General features: G+C 40.1%; 1 protein-coding gene across 3 annotated transcripts in view; it reads right to left on the reverse strand.

The window, feature by feature from the left end:
- Nucleotides 1-890: 890 nt before the first annotated feature.
- The window catches only part of STIM2 (stromal interaction molecule 2), a 151,443-nt gene continuing 133,625 nt past the window's right edge, over nt 891-18,708 (reverse strand). For all 3 annotated transcript variants that reach the window (XM_047856571.1, XM_047856570.1, XM_047856572.1), the window contains 4 exons: nt 18,311-18,411; nt 17,839-18,077; nt 7,491-7,764; nt 891-2,558 (listed from right to left, as the gene is read on the reverse strand). In XM_047856571.1, the coding sequence (XP_047712527.1) occupies nt 2,081-2,558; nt 7,491-7,764; nt 17,839-18,077; nt 18,311-18,411 (1,092 nt within the window). In that variant the 3' untranslated portion in view covers nt 891-2,080. The remainder of the gene's footprint in view (nt 2,559-7,490; nt 7,765-17,838; nt 18,078-18,310; nt 18,412-18,708) is intronic.

Below are 18,708 nucleotides of genomic sequence, written 5' to 3' on the forward strand. Positions count from 1 at the left end.
CCATGCGTTCCTGAGAGTCGGCCCCTCCCACCCCAGCCCCCACGCACCAGCGTCGGTGGCTTTGACCCAGAATTCCCTGCTAACCTTCAACAGGCTGAGGGCCAGGCAGGAGCCCCTAGAGCCATCCTCTCCCAACCCATAACCTGTCCCAGCGGCTTTTACCTCTTCTACCTGTCAAACCACAAAGTCTCACCCTTTTTGCAATTTTCAAAGAGAAGAACTGCCTGGTTGTTAAGAAGGAGAAAGATAAAGGTATTCCCCTCACTCTGAAGAAACTTTCCAGAACGCTTTTCATTTCTTCCTGCACGCGTCTCCCCACCCCATAAACTTCAGTGCCACTGCTCAACTCCTGACCTATCAGGTTATCTTACCTTCTGATTGGTCCACAACACTACGTCTGCTTCAGTCAATCCATTTTTGCCCTTGCAACACTCTTACATATATAAGTATCTGTATATATAAATATCGTCCGAGACCTCAATAGTTTTTAACAACAGTACTAGAGAGAATAAACCACCACAACTTTCAGGAGACTTCAGGTGACTGTTCATATTCTTGATAAAGTATTTCTTTGGAGCGTATCTCAAATAAACTTCCTATCAATCAGCATTTTCATCTAAGCGGGACTGGGTTGGACATTACATATTTTAGCCATAATGCTAAAAAGCCATCCTAATACGTATCCACTATTCATCCAAACATCCATCCACACTGCATTAATCGCATCATTTATGACTGAATTTTTAAAAGAAAAAGTATTTAGGCAAAAACTCCCCAGACGTGACTGTGCTTTTCTGCTCTATGTGACCATCTCCACAGTAAAAGCTACCCTTACAATAACCTAGTTGTTCAATGAACCCCAAGCTTTACAAATTGATACGACACAATCTAAATGCACCATAAATTTATATTTGTTAATCTTGATATTAGAACATTTAAACATTTCAAACTACATAAAAGTATGACAAACAATATAAAATGGAAAGAAACTTGTTGACAACTTCCAAATCACTATTTCTTATAGTGCAATTAAGCAACAAGACCGCTTACTGAGCTCTCCAGAAAATGTATAGTGTTTTCAGTGGAGGGTTATCAACAAAAATCAACACAGTCCCACAAAATAATGTCTCCAATTTATTATCTTTTCCACAGTACAAATTCTTCACAAACCATAACTTCTTTGATGTTATTCAAAGTCTGTAAACAAGTGCTTGAATCCCCACGTCCCCAACCTCAGCTTAAGCTTGTGAATGTTTAAGTCCTTCAATCAAGTTTTAACTCTTCCACATGTGTAAGGAATCAAGAGCCTTCTCTCCCTAAATTATTTATATTTTATCATACAGCCTGCAATGCAGTAAATCACAGTGAAAGCCCTGGGAAAAACAAAACAACATGATCTTTACAGCAGGACTTGAAACTTTATAATATTAAATGCATTTAAAGAAGCTTCCCATAATAAAAGCGTGGGTTTTCATTTCCAGAAATCAAGTCAATTAGAAACCCTAGGTTCTACTTAAAAACCCATTTTGATCTAAAAGTGAAAACAGTCCCCTATCCATAGTCATTTTATAAACTCTATACAGTTTCACTTGCAGAGATTTTTTTTTTTTTTTCCAGTCTGGAAAACGGTAGTGCAATTAGTTTTACTTTAAGTTATTTAGTCCAGGATGTAAATAGCTCTGTGGAAAGATAAGAAGATGGTGTGGTAAACAAGAACTTTTTGCAAGCCCATGCTGGCTTACTAGTCCATTAAAGCTTGTAAGTCCATAGTGGCTTTCAACAAAATGTTGTATATACATCACTAATAACAAAGCAGAAATAAATAGGCAGAAATGACTGTAAACTGTCTCATCTCTTAATGATTTCTCAGCAATAACTGGCTTGATGAACTGATTATATAGTCATTTAAATAAGCAGACAGTAGACAGTTGCCCTTAGGACACTCCACTGTGGCATCCAGTCTGGAAAGCCCCAGTGGAGTTACATTCCTAAAATTAAAACAAAAAAAAGGGAGGGGGTGGAGGATGGGAGGTAACAGTTTAAAGATGCCCCTTGAACGAATTCCATCAAGTCAGCCGGTTCACTTAGACTTCTTCTTAAAAAGGCTTTTAATTTTTGATGGCTTTTTGCTTTTCTCTCCGTGATGACAAAGATCGTGTGGGATGCTGCTTATCCTGGCGACGTGTGGGGCTTCCTGAACTGCTTTGCTGTCGTTGCCAGCGGAGGAACAGGATGTGTGGCGAGGTTTGGGCACCGGGATGCCGCTAGAGAGCTGGTTCATGCTACAGGATTTCTCCAAGATGCCATTGTACACTTTGCTGGCAGGACTGAAGATCATACTCTTCGTTTCTGTCAGACCCACACAATCAGGAGAGCCCCGCGAGGTATCTGCAGTTACCGGGGACTCTCCTCTGGATGAATCCTCTAGAGAGAGCTCATCCCGTGATATCTTGCGAGGAGACAATGTCTGGTATATCTCCAGGCTTGAGGGAGGAGACTGTTTCCTTCCAATGGAAGAATTTAAGGAGTCACATTCTGAAGCCGTGTCTGGTACTTCCCTGGATGAGAGGGAGACAGAGGTAAAATCTTAAATCAGTATTTTTTAAGACTACCAGCCGACACTGTAATTAATTCTAACTAAAACAACTTCCATTTTTTAATCTATCAACATGTAAATGGGAGAAATGCTAAAATTCTACACGCATTTTGACAAAATCGGAAACTTACTACTTTAAATAATACAACTTATCAAAGCTCCATGTTTAATATTTACATGAACTATAAAAATGGAATCTTCCAATCTAAGAAACATAACTCAAGTTACACCTTCTTCAATTGTCAAATAAAAATGTTTAAATTTTACAGATTTAGTAATTTTATTTCAGCTACTTTTGTGTTTTGTTTCAATACTATTTTTTCTTTCTAAATCACACAGTTGACATTATATATTTTAAAAGATGAACTTTAGTCACTGTCTCTCCCTTTATTTGTCATTAAATTGATGAAATATATCTTCCTGAGGTAGGAAGAAAGGAATACACTAAGCTAAAATGTAAGTTCTCCCAAGTTTAAAAATGGGGGAAGGAAGCTGAGGTACAATTGAGAGGGGGGGATGGGAGGTGAAAGTCAATGACGCAACACTTTTTTTCTTAAGTTTATTTTGAGACAGAAACAGGGCTCGAGTAGGGAAGGGGAGAGAGAGAGAGGGAGAGAGGGAGAGAGGGAGAGAGGGAGAGAGGGAGGGAGGGAGAGAGGGAGGGAGAGAGGAAGGGAGAGAGGGAAAGAGGGAGGGAGAGAGGGAGGGAGAGAGGGAGGGAGAGAGGGAGGGAGGGAGGGAGGGAGGGAGAGAGAGAGAGAGAGAATCCCAAGAAGGCTCTGCACTGTCAGCATAGAGCTCGACACGGAGCTCGATCCCACAGACTGTGAGATCAGGACCTGAGCTGAAATCAAAAGTCAAACACCTAACTGCCTGAGCCACCCAGGTCCCCCAATGCTATTTTTAAAAATGCAGACATTCAATAAATTCTCATGGGTTTATCCCTTTGTGATTTTTGCCCCGCCCCTTCTCCACAGTAAAGAGAGAAAATGAAAAGACAAAAGTTCACAACCCCAAGGCCAACAGATAGTAAATGCTATCAGCCATTACTTCAAAATATACCTCAAATCCAACACTTGTCACTCCCCCACTGGCACTGCCCCTCTTTCTGAACTACCCACCCCCCTGGACTCACCTCAAGGATTGTGATGGCGTCCTAATGGGTCTCCCTGCTTCCCTTCTTGTTCCTCCCTCCTAACTACTTCTCTACACAGATGCTGAAGTGGTTTTTAAAAACTCACAACACATCATTTACTTGCTCAAAACTAACGCTTCCTCCCATACTCAGGCTAAAATCCAAAGACCTTGTCAAAGTCCACAAAGCCCAGCAGGATCAGGACCACGGCGACACCTCCAGCGGAAGGCCACCATTCCCCATCTCATTACATCATGGCCTCCTCCTCGTTCCTCCCAACGTGCCGATCTCGTGACTCCCCCAGGGCTCTTGCACCTGTTTCCTCTGCCTCCGATGTTCCTTCCCTCCATCTCTACATGGCTTATTTCTCAATGTCTTTCAGGTCACTGCTCAACTGTTCTCTGTCCAGAGAGACTTCCCCTAACCACTCTATCCAGGAAGTATTCTCTTTTCTTTTTACCTTTGTGTAGCATCCCAGAAAATTCCACTACCTAAAACGATATTTTGTATTAACTTTTGATATGTCTCTCCAGAAGAAAGAAAAGTTAATGAAGACAGGGAGTCTTTCTAACTTCTGTATCCTCTGCACTGGAGTAGTGGTAAGCTCACAGTGGGTATTTAATAAATATGTGATACATGAATGAATGAGTGAATGAACAAACAAACAAATGGACGAGAGACAGATGAAAGAAGAAAAGATCTCAGATAACAGAGATCATGTCTTACTTGTTTTGATATGTACCACACATGACACAAATACCGTTCACTCTCTGAAAGAAACGGTAAGAAATAAAAAGTAGAGTCACGGTAAAAAGTAAGTGGCAAAAGGAATAAGGTGGGACAAGGAAGAGAGCTGAAGACATAAGAGAAAGGCAAGAACACAGATGATCATAATCCACCAGCTAGAGCGAGGCCAGGACCTTGTCTCACTTGTCTTGGCAGCTCAAGTTATTAGCAAGTGCACGGCATACGGCAAGGAACTAAGTTCATATTTATAGAGTAAATGAACTGAATGATCTCTCACCTCAGATGACCTGTGGTTACTCTCATTATTCACATAGTGATATTACTTCTGACATGTTTTTCATGTTAATACCGTGTTTTCAACCTTGATCTTAGATGGCTCAATGTAACTGGTCATTTCTATGTATTTTACACATGTATGTGAAGATTGTTTCTATTACACTACAAGCTCTCAGAAGGTACAAAATCCCCTGGGCAAATAAAGACTTAAATGATGCTTTCACACAATACAGTTACACGTGCTGCAGACTTTTTAAGTGCTTTTACAATATGATAATGGGGAGTGCTTACAGAGGGCACAAGGCAGCTCAGATAAAAAGAAAGGACTCAGAAATCAATCGCTGGTAGGGAATTTTCTGTTAGCTTCCTTTTGGAGTTGATACCCATTAATTATACAGCATATATCACTGTTCCCTGAAGCTGTTCAACTTCCAGAACCAGAAGCTGATTTAGTTAGAATTTTATAAATTTACTTCTACTCTGCTATGTGGTTTGGCTGCTTGGTGTATGAAATTCTAAGCTAGGTTAAAAATATTTCAAAAACTGGTCTCTAAAATCTAAATAATATGTGAAAAGAATACTGATCTAAGTTAGGAGACCTAGATTCTTGTCCTGGCCCTGCCATTAATCAGCCACACAACCTTGGGCAAATCACTTAATGTAACCGGGACTCAATTTCACTGTCAAAGGAAGATAATTTGATTAATCTCTAAAATTACTTCTAGTTCTAACATCCTAAATCCAAAATAAATAATGAAGTGTTGCTTCTTCTGCATAACCAGTCAGCTTTGGAGTGCAGGAATGGTATAATCTGTGAGCATTTTTTTTTTAGAACATATATTCTTTGGAATGTTGAGCTTAATTACGTGTACCATTTATGCTATTTTTTTCTATTTCTTTCTCACAGTGAGGAATAGGTGAATTCATGCAAGTTTAATGCCTATGTAACAAGACTCGAGGTAAGATGTAAATGAGCATACATGTACATAATGCAGAGAACATAAAAGATCAGTAAACAGTAAATGTTATTACTATTACTGTTTTGTAAGGGTTCTAGTGGTTCATCATGTAAGAGACTAAATAAACAGGAGGAAAAGTTTTCTGAATCCAAATTCTCATATTTACTGTGCATTTCTGACATTGCTATTTGAAAGGAAGACTAAACATTTCCATAAACGTGAAAATTCTACTGGACACAGAGCTCTAGCTTTCCTATTAATTTCCATAAGCCACACAAATTGGCTCTGTCAGTAAAGCCATCTTGCAGGTGGCCAAGTTTTACTGTGAAGATTATACAAAAAACTAACCAGAAAGTGGTATCCAAGCAAAGCCACGTCAAATTCTCCAGCTGTAATGAGGATACAAACCTTGGACTATCTGCTCAGTAATATGCTATAATGATCTTGGCTACTCACAAAGTTGACTCTCACTAGAGATAAAACAATCATGTGTGAAAATTATCATTTGATGACGATGCCAACTAAAGAATCACATGACAGAGAAGAGCCGCAACAGGTCACCGAGAACAGCCAGCCATTCCCTCTGGTTTTCTTTCTCATCCGAGGACAGAAGACTTTGGGGCTACACGCTGCTAAGTGTTGCAAAATCAGAAGCCAGCATCAGTTTTCCTGTCGCTTACTACCACACCGCTCTGAAGACGGATGCGGTTTAGGAGAGAGCCTCCGACCAACGGGGCTCGTGGAGCACGGTGGTCCTTCGGCTGGACCGAACACACAGCTGCTATGCCCACTTTATGCCAACAAATTCGTGTGAACGTGACGCCCTCCTTTAAGTTCTTAACATTTTCTTCCACCTTTGATGTCTGATAATTCCTGTTCACTAGCTAAGTACTAGCACACGACAGAAAAAACCATTAAGTGGCAACAAGTATTTTAAACAGTCATACTTAATGTTTGTGTTCAAGTATATTTAAGTGCATGCCTTTGTATTTTACATATAAAACTGCTCACAAGACAAGTTTGTGCTCTGAGACTTGAGTCAATTGTGTGCAGTGGTCGGTCTCTAAGCAGTTATATGTCCGAATATCTACCTCTGCCTGTGGTGGGCGGATTTCTGAGACACTCCCCAAGTTTCTAGCTCTGGTGTACACACATGTCCCGCCAACCATTCTCTCAAACGCGAGCAGAGGTGCTGCCATGAAGGGGCTCTGCAGATGTCATTAAGGTCCGACACCAGCTGATTTTCAGACACAGAGATGACTATCCAAGTGACGAGTGAGCCTTTTAAAATCGCATCCAGAGATCAGAGACAGGGGGCATCACAGATTCCAAGGGACCTGTCAGAAGGCCTAGTCTCTGAAGACGGAGGCCACGCACAGCAAGGGCCACTGTGCACCCGCCAGGAACTGGCAGCAGCATGGAAGCAGCCTGAGAGAAGGTGTGGAAACCGGGACCTCCGTGCTGTAACCACGGGAAGCAAACTCTGTCACAACCAAAGGAGTCAGAAGTGGCCCTCAAGCGTCAGGGAAGAACAAAGCTGGGTAACCACCTTGCATTTGGCCTTGCGAGTCCCTGAGCAGAAATCCCAGGCACAGCAAGCTCGGACTTTGTCAAACAGAACCCGGGGCTAATAAACGGATGCTGCCCGAAGCTGCTAAGTCTGAGGTCACTCACTGTGCAGCAACAGAAAACTAATCCAACGCATCACTCCAACCCACCCACGCCCACCTCCCCACCACCCAGCCCAACATCTACTGTAGTCGATTCACTGCAGTACCATTGCTTTTCAGCAGAGAAGTATATGGCCTCCTCCTCCTCCTCATTGCGATAAAGGACAGGGCAACTTGACACCGAGAGGATATCGGGGTCCGGGGAAGGCAAGGAGTGCTGTGGGTGCTGAGGGTGCTGGGGGTGCCGGGCGTGGACCTGGTGAGGGGCGTGCGGAGGAAGCTGTGCGCGTGGACACTGCGGCGAGGCCGGCACGATGCTGCGGCGGGAGCGGCACAGGCTGCTGCTTCTGGCTAACGACCCAGCGGGTTTGGCCATGGTCCCTGAAACGAAGCACAAACACACATATGCACATGAGACCAGGGCTGCCTCCAGGCACACCGCGGACGAACACGCGCGCGCGCACACACACACACACACACACACACACACACACACACACACACGAGAAGGGCTCTTACTACCCGCCACCCCGGAACGGGCCCTCGCTGGGTAAGGACCTGCATTGGTCATTACCCTCCCCCATCATCTCTACTGCTTCTTGGCAAAGTTCAGAAATAAAAAATTAAAGTGTGATAAAAATGAAAGCAGGTCTAGAAAATAAACAGAAGAGAACATAAACACACGAGGCTCTAACATGAAATTCGGCATTCCTAACCACAAAGTCTTGAAAATTTACCCAAGATAGTAAATCTTTAAGTTAAAAAATCAATACAGCATATTAAGGAATCTGTACTTTGTTGCAAAACTTTGTTAATTTCACCATTACAAGATGAAAACTATCAGAAAAAAAAACAGGCTGTATTTTTCAATGGGTATCTCTCGAGATCGTGTAACTTGTTTGAACTTCAAGAAGGTTTTTTTTTTTTTTCTCATGTTTCTAGTTTTGATTTAAATTCTAGTTAGCTAAGATACAGAGCAATATTGGTTCCAGGGGTAGAATTCAGTGATTCATCGCTTACATATGCTCATCACAAGTGCCCTCCTTAATACACATCACCCAACTAAGTCTATCCCCTGCCCGCCTCTCCTCCAGCAAGCCTCAGTTTGTTCGCTGTAATTAACAGTCTCTTATGGTTTGCCTCCCACTCTTTAAGAAGTTTTTACTCAAGGGTCATTTGAACACTGTATACATAGTCTCCCAACCAGTTAGGCAGAGGTCAGACAAAAACTTGTTTCCTGAACACTGATGACTGTGGAACTAACCAGAAGTCTTAGATCATCTTGTTTCTGCTGCCAGTCTCTGCCTAGTCCCGTGCAAGTAGAAAACTGCCCCTACACACTTAATATCTTCATAGAATGGGCACTCCATGTCCTTGCCTTAATTGAAACCTAACCCCCCGAAGTCAGAACAGCCTTCGCAAGCTGAGGCTGCTCCCTGTTGTGTACACCTCATGTGCTGCAACACCAGAACATCAGGTTGGTGGCCTTCTCATTCCCCAACACTCTTCTCTGGAAACCCTCACTCCTACGACCTTTTATAAAAACATGTTCTTTCTGCAGCTAACACTAAGCCACTTGAATCTGCCGTCTCTACAACCCCACTCACCCCACCTCCCAGTCATTTCCTTACCTATCTTCCGCTTGAGCAATCTCATTGGTAAGACCTCCCAACACCTTAACCACTCATGGTTTCCCCTCTTCTCCAGACATTCACACCGCCACCCACTCTCAAACCCTGTCTTGCCCTAGTCATTCAGCGCTGCTCTGTTTTTGGTATTATATATCAAGACGGCAGACGGACAACTGAGATTCGGACCATGTGTCTACCTTTCTAGTTCAAACACTCTGCTCCTTCCACTTATCTGTCCCATTCTCTACTCCAAGCTCAAGCACCTTAACTCTTTTGTGTACGCCTTCTGTTGCCTTTATTTGCATCTTCTACATCCCAACAGCATTTAAAAAATGCGGACACAATAAACCTAAAAAAACAAAACGCTAAACAATAGCAGCGACAAAACACTCTTCTCCATCCTCAGACTGTTTTTCAACTGACATATATCTCTCTTCCTTTTATGAAGAATTTCCTCTGTTACTTTCTCCACTACTTCATTTTATTTCATTCGGAGTGTAAAGTGCTCACATACAATTTCGCCACAACTGTTCTCAACAATTCATAATCTACTCCCTTGTTGCTAAATTCAACAGATCGCTCAATCCTTCCCTGACATTTGACCAGCACGTGACATTGATTATTACTCTGTCCTTCCCTTGACTTACCTCAAATTACACAGGAAAGAATTTGGTGAAATTTAACATCCACTGATTTAAAAGGAAAACCTTTCTTAGTAAAACAGGAATAAAATTAATTTCCTTAAAAGCAATCTACCAAAACCAAAACCAAAAAGAAAAAAAATAAATCACATTTCACAATGGAGAACATTCCCTTTAAAGTCAGAAATGGCAATCGTTATTGCCTGCAATCACTGCTATTATTCAACATTTGACTGGAAGTCTCAGACTAGAAAATAAGCGGGGGGGTGGGGGGGGGTGGGGACGGACATAAGGACTGAAAAGGAAAAAAACAATTTATTACTGCACACACAAAAAATCCGGAAGACTCATATGAGAATTCACTATTTCTGTATATAAGATACTTAGCAAAGTCAACAGCAGTTCCCTAGACATCAGCAATAAGCAATTTCACACATAATTTTTTTTAAGAAAGTTAACGTGTAACTACCAAAAAAAAAAAAAATCCTATGGGGATATCCAGAAATTAATCTATTTATTTTTTTTTTCAGAAATTAATCTTTTTAGAAAAGATGTGCAAGAACAGTACAGAGAAAAATTTAAATTTTACTTAAAGACATAAAAGCGGGGCGCCTGGGTGGCGCAGTCGGTTGAGCATCCGACTTTAGCCAGGTCACGATCTCACGGTTCGTGAGTTCGAGCCCCGCGTCGGGCTCTGGGCTGATGGCTCAGAGCCTGGAGCCTGTTTCCGATTCTGTGTCTCCCTCTCTCTCTGCCCCTCCCCCGTTCATGCTCTGTCTCTCTCTGTCCCAAAAATAAATTAAAAAAAAAAAAAAAAGACATAAAAGCAAATCTCAATAAAATTTATGAGTAATAACTCGTCCCAAATGCATCAATAAATTCAAAGAAATTCCATTAAAAGCTCAATGAAACTTTTTATGGAATTTCATAAGCTAATCCTAAAATTCATACTGGCCAAGAATAACAATTCTGAATTTGAATAGTAAAGGACGATTCAGATCTAGCAAACCCCAACACATACTATCAAACTATAAATAGCAACTAAAGCAGAATGAAAGCAATGGAACAAAACAGAGAGCCTGCGAGCACGGGTGCACCTGTGGAGAGAAGTGGAGTTACAGATGAGCAGGGAGAGAGCAGGAATGAGGCTGGGACACCTGTTTATCCACACATCAGGAGACAGATTTAGATTACTCTCTTGCAATATGAACAAAAATAACTTCCAGGTAGATTAAAAGGCTAAGGGATTAAAGCAAATCTTAAAAACTTTTAGGAGGGGAAACATCTATCATCTTCTAAAAAAGACATTAAAAAACACAAATCAGGTTCACCAATTTGTCATTAGAAATGTTCTTTTAAAAACTCCTATGATTGAAAAAGAAAACAACAGAGTTCACTAAAAAAGAAAAGCCAAAGCCTGAGAGAAGCTATCTACAACCATCAAATAACCAGACAGAGACAGCAAAAAAAGAGAACTATAGGCCAATATCCCTGATGAATATGGATGCAAAAATTCCCAACAGGATACTAGCAAATCGAATTCAACAACATATAAAAAGAACTATTCACCAAGATCAAGTGGGATTCATTCCTGGGCTGCAGGGCTGGTTCAACATTCGCAAATCAATCAATGTGATACATCACATTAACAAAAGAAAAGAACCATATGATCTTGTCAATCGATGCAGAAAAAGCATTTGACAAAATTCAGCATTCTTTCTTAATAAAAACCCTCGAGAAACTCGGGATAGAAGGAACATACTTAAACATCATAAAAGCCATTTATGAAAAGCCCACAGCTAATATCATCCTCAATGGGGAAAAACTGAGAGCTTTTCCCCTGAGATCAGGAACATGACAGGGATGTCCACTCTCACCGCTGTTGTTTAACATAGTGTTGGAAGTTCTAGCATCAGCAATCAGACAACAAAAGGAAATCAAAGGCGTCAAAATTGGCAAAGATGAAATCAAGCTTTCACTTTTTGCAGATGACATGATATTATACATGGAAAACCCGACAGACTCCACCAAAAGTGTGCTAGAATTGATACATGAATTCAGCAAAGTCGCAGGATACAAAATTAATGTACAGAAATCAGTTGCGTTCTTATACATTAATAATGAAGCAACAGAAAGACAAATTGATCCCATTCACAACTGCACCAAGAATCATAAAATACCTAGGAATAAACCTAACCAAAGATCGTAAAAGATCTGTATGTTGAAAACTATAGAAAGCTTATGAAGGAAATTGAAGGCGATACAAAGAAATGGAAAAACATTCCGTGCTCATGGATTTGAAGAATAAACATTGTTAAAATGTCAATACTACCCAAAGCAATCTACACATTCAATGCAATCCCAATCAAAATTGCACCAGCATTCTTCTTGAAGCTACAACAAGCAATCCTAAAATTTGTATGGAACCACAAAAGACCCTGAATAGCCAAACTAATATTGAAGAAGACGACCAAAGCGGGAGGCATCACAATCCCAGACTTTAGCCTCTACTACAAAGCTGTAATCCTCAAGACAGCATGGTATTGGCAACAGACACATAGACCAATGGAATAGAATATAGACTCCAGAATTGGACCCACAAAAGTATGGCCAGCTAATCTTTGACAAAGCAGGAAAGAATATCCAATGGAAAAAAGAGTCTCTTTAACAAATGGTGCTGGGAGAAGTGGACAGCAACATGCAGAAGAATGAAACTAGACCACTTTCTTACACCATTCACAAAAACAAACTCAAAATGGATAAAGGACCTAATGTGAGACAGGAAACCATCAAAACCCTAGAGGAGAAAGCAGGAAAAAACCTCTCTGACCTCAGCCGCAACAATTTCTTACTTGACACATCTCCAAAGGCAAGGGAATTAGAAGCAAAAAATGAAGTACTGGGACCTCATGAAGATAAAAAGCTTCTGCACTGCAAAGGAAACAATCAACAAAACTAAAAGGCAACCAATGGAATGGGAAAAGATATTTGCAAATGACATATCGGACAAAGGGCTAGTATCTAAAATGTATGAAGAGCTCACCAAACTCCACACCCGAAAAACAAATAACCCAGTGAAGAAATGGGCAGAAAATATCAATAGACACTTCTCTAAAGAAGACATCTGGATGGCCAACAGGCACATGAAAAGATGCTCAATGTCGCTCCTCATCAGGGAAATACAAATCAAAACCACACTCAGATCCCACCTCATGCCAGTCAGTGGCTAAAATGAACAAATCAGGAGACGACAGAGGCTAGAGAGGATGTGGAGAAATGGGAACCCTCTTGTACTGTTGGTGGGAATGCAAACTGGTGCAGCTGCTCTGGAAAACAGTGCGGAGGTTCCTCAAAAAATTAAAAATAGATCTACCCTATGACCCAGCAAGAGCACTGCTAGGAATTTACCCAAGGGATACAGGAGTGCTGATGCATAGGGGCACTTGTACCCCAGTGTTTATAGCAGCACTCTCAACAATAGCCAAATTATGGAAAGAGCCCAAATGTCCATCACCTGATGAATGGATAAAGAAATTGTGGTTTATATACATAATGGAATACTACGTGGCAATGAGAAAGAATGAAATATGGCCTTTTGTAGCAACGTGGATAGAACTGGAGAGTGTAATGCTAAGTGAAATAAGTCATACAGAGAAAGACAGATACCATATGTTTTCACTCTTATATGGATCCTGAGAAGCTTAACAGAAGACTATGGGGGAGGGGAAGGAAAAAAAAATTTGGAGAGGGAGGGAGCCAAACCATAAGAGACTCTTAAAAACGGAGAATAAACTGAGGATTGACGGGGGGTGGGAGGGAGGGGAAGATGGGTGATGGGCATTGAGGAGGGCACCTTTTGGGATGAGCACTGGGTGTTGTATGGAAACCAATTTGACAATAAATTTCATATTTAAAAAAAGAAAATATTAAAAAAAAAAAAAACAAACACTCTTCCAGATCAGTAAGGAATCTTGGTAGAGATTCCATAGTAGGAATAAGCAACTCAGATAGGAAGAAATCTGAATGACAAACACTAATAAATGAAATGGTACTCAACCTCAAAAGTCACCAAGGAAATAAAAATTGTAGTAACACTTTGGTATCATATAATACTCAGGCAAGTCACAAAAGAAATCAGATTATCCCAAGTACTGGTGAGGATAGAGGCAGAAAAGCTCTCATAAACGGTGGGTATACAAAGGAACAGAGCCATTTTGAGAGCGACCTCACAATGCCTAGTAACAGCTGCCCTCCCAATGACTGAACGCGATCCATTTTCCAGGTATCCACCCAGAGACTCTCAAACTCAAGCATAAAGGAGATAAAGGTAAGGTAAGGATGCTCACTGCAGTACTGTCTGCAAAGGCAAAAAAGTGCAAAGAGCCTACCTATCTCAGGAGAAAAATGGATAAACTGTGGCTTATTATCATGAATAAACAGATACACTGTGGTTAAATCATTAAACAGTTATAGTGAATTTAATGTAGTATATTTATATTTAATGCAGTATACAGAAAATTTCTAAATATGTACTTGTGAGCAAAAGGAGCTGCAAAACATTACCTACAGTTTGATGAAATTTATGTATAAATATACATATATATGTGTGTGTGTATATATATATATGTATACATATATAACACACATATATATGTATACATTTATACACACATATATATATATACACATATATATATATTTAATTCGAGAAAGAGAGCCTGAGACAGGGAGAAGGGCAGGCAGAGAGAGAAAGAATCTTAAGTAGGATCCACATTCAGCGGAGCCCTATGCGGGGCTCGATCCCACGACCCTGGTATCACGACCTGAGCTGAAATCAAGACTCAGCCACTCTACCGACTGAGCCACTAGGTGACCCCCGTGAGCAAAGTTTTAAACAATTTTGTCTGTTGTTTATAGATACATCTGCATATAATAAAAGTAGAATAGGCTCTTCTTACAACTTGAGAAGAGTAGGAAGGTGAGGCCATGTGCTTTAGCTGTATGTATAATAGTTTATTTTGGGCAAAGAGATAAATTAAGGCAAAATATTAAAATCTGTTTATCTTTGTAGCAAGTAAACATTTTATTTTCAGTACTTATAAGTACATCTGAAGGACTTAATAATTAAGAACTTTTAAATAAATTGCAACCACATTCCCACAGTGAATATTTAGCAGATACTATAAAATAGGAGAAATCTATCATCTGTTCTCCTACCCACAAGGAGCTAAGCTTTGACAATATTTTCTCTCCTTTATTTAATGTTTATTTATTTATTTTGAGAGAGAGAGAGAGTATGAGCAGTGGAGGAACAGAGACAGAGAGGGAGAGAGAGAATCCCAAGTAGGTTCTGTGCTGTCAGCTCAGAGCCTGACACGGGGCTTGATCTCATAACCCACAAGACCATGACCTGAGCTGAAACCAAGAGTCGGGTGCTTAACCGACTGAGCCACCCAAGGCGCCTCTCTTTTTTATTTATGCAAAATTAAACACAGACGGTATTATTCTGCGTACAGTTCTACAATCTTTTACTTTGCTTTCAACACACCACAGGCATGTTTCCTTACCGTTATTTCACTTAGACAATTTACACATACCCATGGTACAAATGTAAAACTTTTCAGAGGGCATGTAATAAAACGGCCTTCATCCTACCCTAGACTTCATCCTACCATAGCAGAAGAAATTGTGCTTTCCTAACTAAGCAGAGTGCAGTATCACTGTTGTGCCACTGGGTGGAAGTAGAGCTCTCAAAGTGCAATCTTTGGCAGGAGTTCTTGTTCACAGATAATAAATTTGATCACAGAATTTCTAAAACATCATACTAAATTTAAAATCAACTTTTATACTTTTTTCAATTTCAAATTTCTCTGTATTTTACAGTCACTGAAAACTTAAGGTAATTAGCCACACAGAGCTAGCTATATTTTGCCCCATCAAAAAGAACTTCAAAACAAAAAAGCCAAGAAAATAAATTAGTTAATTTAGGGAACATATCTTCATGCATACTTCTGATACTGAAGAATTACGGATTCTGAGGAGGAACTGTGACTTTAAAAAGCTACAATTTTTAAACAAAATCAAATACTTATGAATCAGTGTTGCATTTAGCAAGTTTGAGGACATATAGTTCAAATAAACACAAGTTGACAATATTCCAACAGCAGAGCTGGCCCAGATCTAGGTATAACTTTGCAACTGTAACCACCCTGCAGCATGGGGCCAGTGAAATGAGCACATTCCAGCATTCACTGCATTTATAATCTGTCCTCTCTTCCCTCCTGTTTTAAGAGTCTGGTGGCTCCCCAGCTGACTCCTGTTATCTGTCTGCCATTAAGCCTGAGAATTAAAGCCACAGAAATGAACCCAAGCATATAGTCATTCACTATCTATCTGCAAATTTAGGGCTTTATTTCATAAAAGTTTAGAAATTAGAACTCTCTGTAAATCATAACATCAGGAAAACTGTAACAACTGGATAGAAAAAATTCAAACTGGAAAATGTTTACATATGATTTGTCTTGAGACTAAAATTTCTGGGGCGCCTGGGTGGCGCAGTCGGTTAAGCGTCCAACTTCAGCCAGGTCACGATCTCGCGGTCCGTGAGTTCGAGCCCCGCGTCAGGCTCTGGGCTGATGGCTCAGAGCCTGGAGCCTGTTTCCGATTCTGTGTCTCCCTCTCTCTGCCCCTCCCCCGTTCATGCTCTGTCTCTCTCTGTCCCAAAAATAAATAAACGTTGAAAAGAAAAAAAAATTAAAAAAAAAAAAAAGAGAAAAAAATAAAATAAAATAAAATTTCTATGTAAGTTTTCAACCAATCAATAATTAAATTCTGTTTTCCATTCTTTGGAATCTTGTTCTACCTACACTGTTTCGAAAAGTCAAAGATTGGGAGAATGAATCAGGCAGGCAATAACAAGGATGAAGAGTTTTTCAAGTGATTTCTAATATAAGAATACACCCATTTTAAATTCAAGCTCTCCAGAACTTTGCACAAAGTCCAAATATGTATTAATAAATTCTAAAAATAATTAACAAAATCTAAAATACTTAAATTTCACCTTCCTACCAAAATGCATTCCTTACAATGTAAAAATTTTCAAAGAATGCAGCATAACAAAGCAATATAATGAAAACTGTCCACATTAAAACCACCTTTGGCTCAATCAGTTAAGCATCTGACGTCAGCTCCGGTCATGATATCACGGTTCCTGGGTTCGAGCCCCTCATCGGGCTCCTGCTTTGTATCCTCTGTCTCCTTCTCTCTCTGCCCCTCCCCTGCTCTCTTGTGCATGTGTGCATGTTCCCTCTCTCTCCAAAATAAACAAACATTAAAAAAAGAATTATAAAAAAAAAATTTTTTTTTAAAGCCTCCTTTAGAGGCGTTCCACTTCCTAGCAACAAAAAAATGTTTTCCTTAACATAAGCACAGTTTAAGTTTTATTTAAAAGTAAAGGGATTCAGTGTTTCAGGAGTTAAAATACAGCAAGATAATACTCTTCTCAATGAAAGAACAGAATTAGAAAAGCAAACCAACAACAACAAAAACATACCTACTGGGAAGGGCAACTCAATTTAAGATAAATCACAGACAGGCTCAAAGTCACACAGTTGGCTAGTCAGTGGCAGAGCTAGGACCAGAACTCAAGTTTCCAAGATCTTCCCCTAATTTTTACTATAGATTAAGCTGCGATTTGAAAGGATATTTACCCTCAAAGCTGAGTACTTCACCTGTACACTATTTAGCATGTATGATGTATTACTTTATACATATGTGTGTGTATAGATATACACAGACATGCATCTGATGTATTATTCTCACATAATAAAGACAAATTATTAATCACAAGTAGAAAAAAGAGAAAATGAAGAACGAACAAAACTTTTATCATAGATTTCAAAGTCAGTGAGTCATAAAAGGCATGGTAGGAAGTTACTTTAAAAACTGCACCAACTCAGGGCACCTGGGCGGCTCAACTGGTTAAGCATCTGACTTTGGCTCAGGTCATGATCTCACAGTTCGTGGGTTCGAGCCCCCGTCGGGCTCTGTGCTGACAGTTGGGAGCCTGGAGCCTGCTTTGGATTCTGTGTCTCCCTCTCTCTCCCCGTCTCAAAAATGAACAAACATAAAAAAAAAATTTTTTTAAACTGCACCAAACTCTCTTTTTTGAATTCAGCACTTACCAGGAAACTGTGACACTATTGGGGGCGTATCTTCATCTAAATCATCAACTCCCCCAGCAATTGGATAGGGTGGAATGGAGACTCTGGGCATCACCACCCAGCTGTGATCAGAATACAGGGAAGAGGTCAAGCTGGGGAGGCCCGAGTTATGGGCTATCTGAAAGCCACAGATCTTCTCAATCTGTTGCCAGCGAAAAAGTCGTTCTCGTAAACAAGTTGTCAACTCAGAGAGTGCTTTCCTGTAAAAGCCAAGGTAGAAATTACTTATGGTATCAACGAGTCTTTAATATGGCACTAAAAAAGGGCAACTACATGAACAGACCATGGCAATAAACTAATTTCAAGAAGGAATTATCCATTCTCAGAATTAGTATAAATTATGTAATTGTACCATGATTAAATGATAAATTGTCCATAAATTACAAATTTCAGCATAATACAAATAAACAGGTAACTAAAACAACATTCTTACTTTGCTTCCAGAATTTTGTGGTCTACCTCATCTAGGGAGGAGCTGTGTGCAACATGCAGAGTCCCAAAGACTGTACTTCTTTTCTTTTTAATCTTCTCTGCCTAGAAACCCAAGGAGAGAGAAAATAAGGTAGGTCTGGAAAAAAAATAACACACAGACAAGCTTATTTTGTTTTGAATATATTAATAATGATGAAACCAGTGGAGAATTATATAGCCAAAATAAGGCCCTAATTTCCAGAAAAGGAAACAGATGAAGGAGAAAGCATGCTTTCCTAAGTCAATCAACAGAATTCAAAACTTTGTTCTGGAAAATTTTTCACTTATTTTGATGGTTCAGAAAAGCCCCGAATCTTCTATTAAAACTAACAAAATAACATTAATGATATCCTACTGCAA

Source organism: Prionailurus viverrinus, chromosome B1, assembly GCF_022837055.1.
Source record: "Prionailurus viverrinus isolate Anna chromosome B1, UM_Priviv_1.0, whole genome shotgun sequence".
NCBI lineage: Eukaryota > Metazoa > Chordata > Mammalia > Carnivora > Felidae > Prionailurus > Prionailurus viverrinus.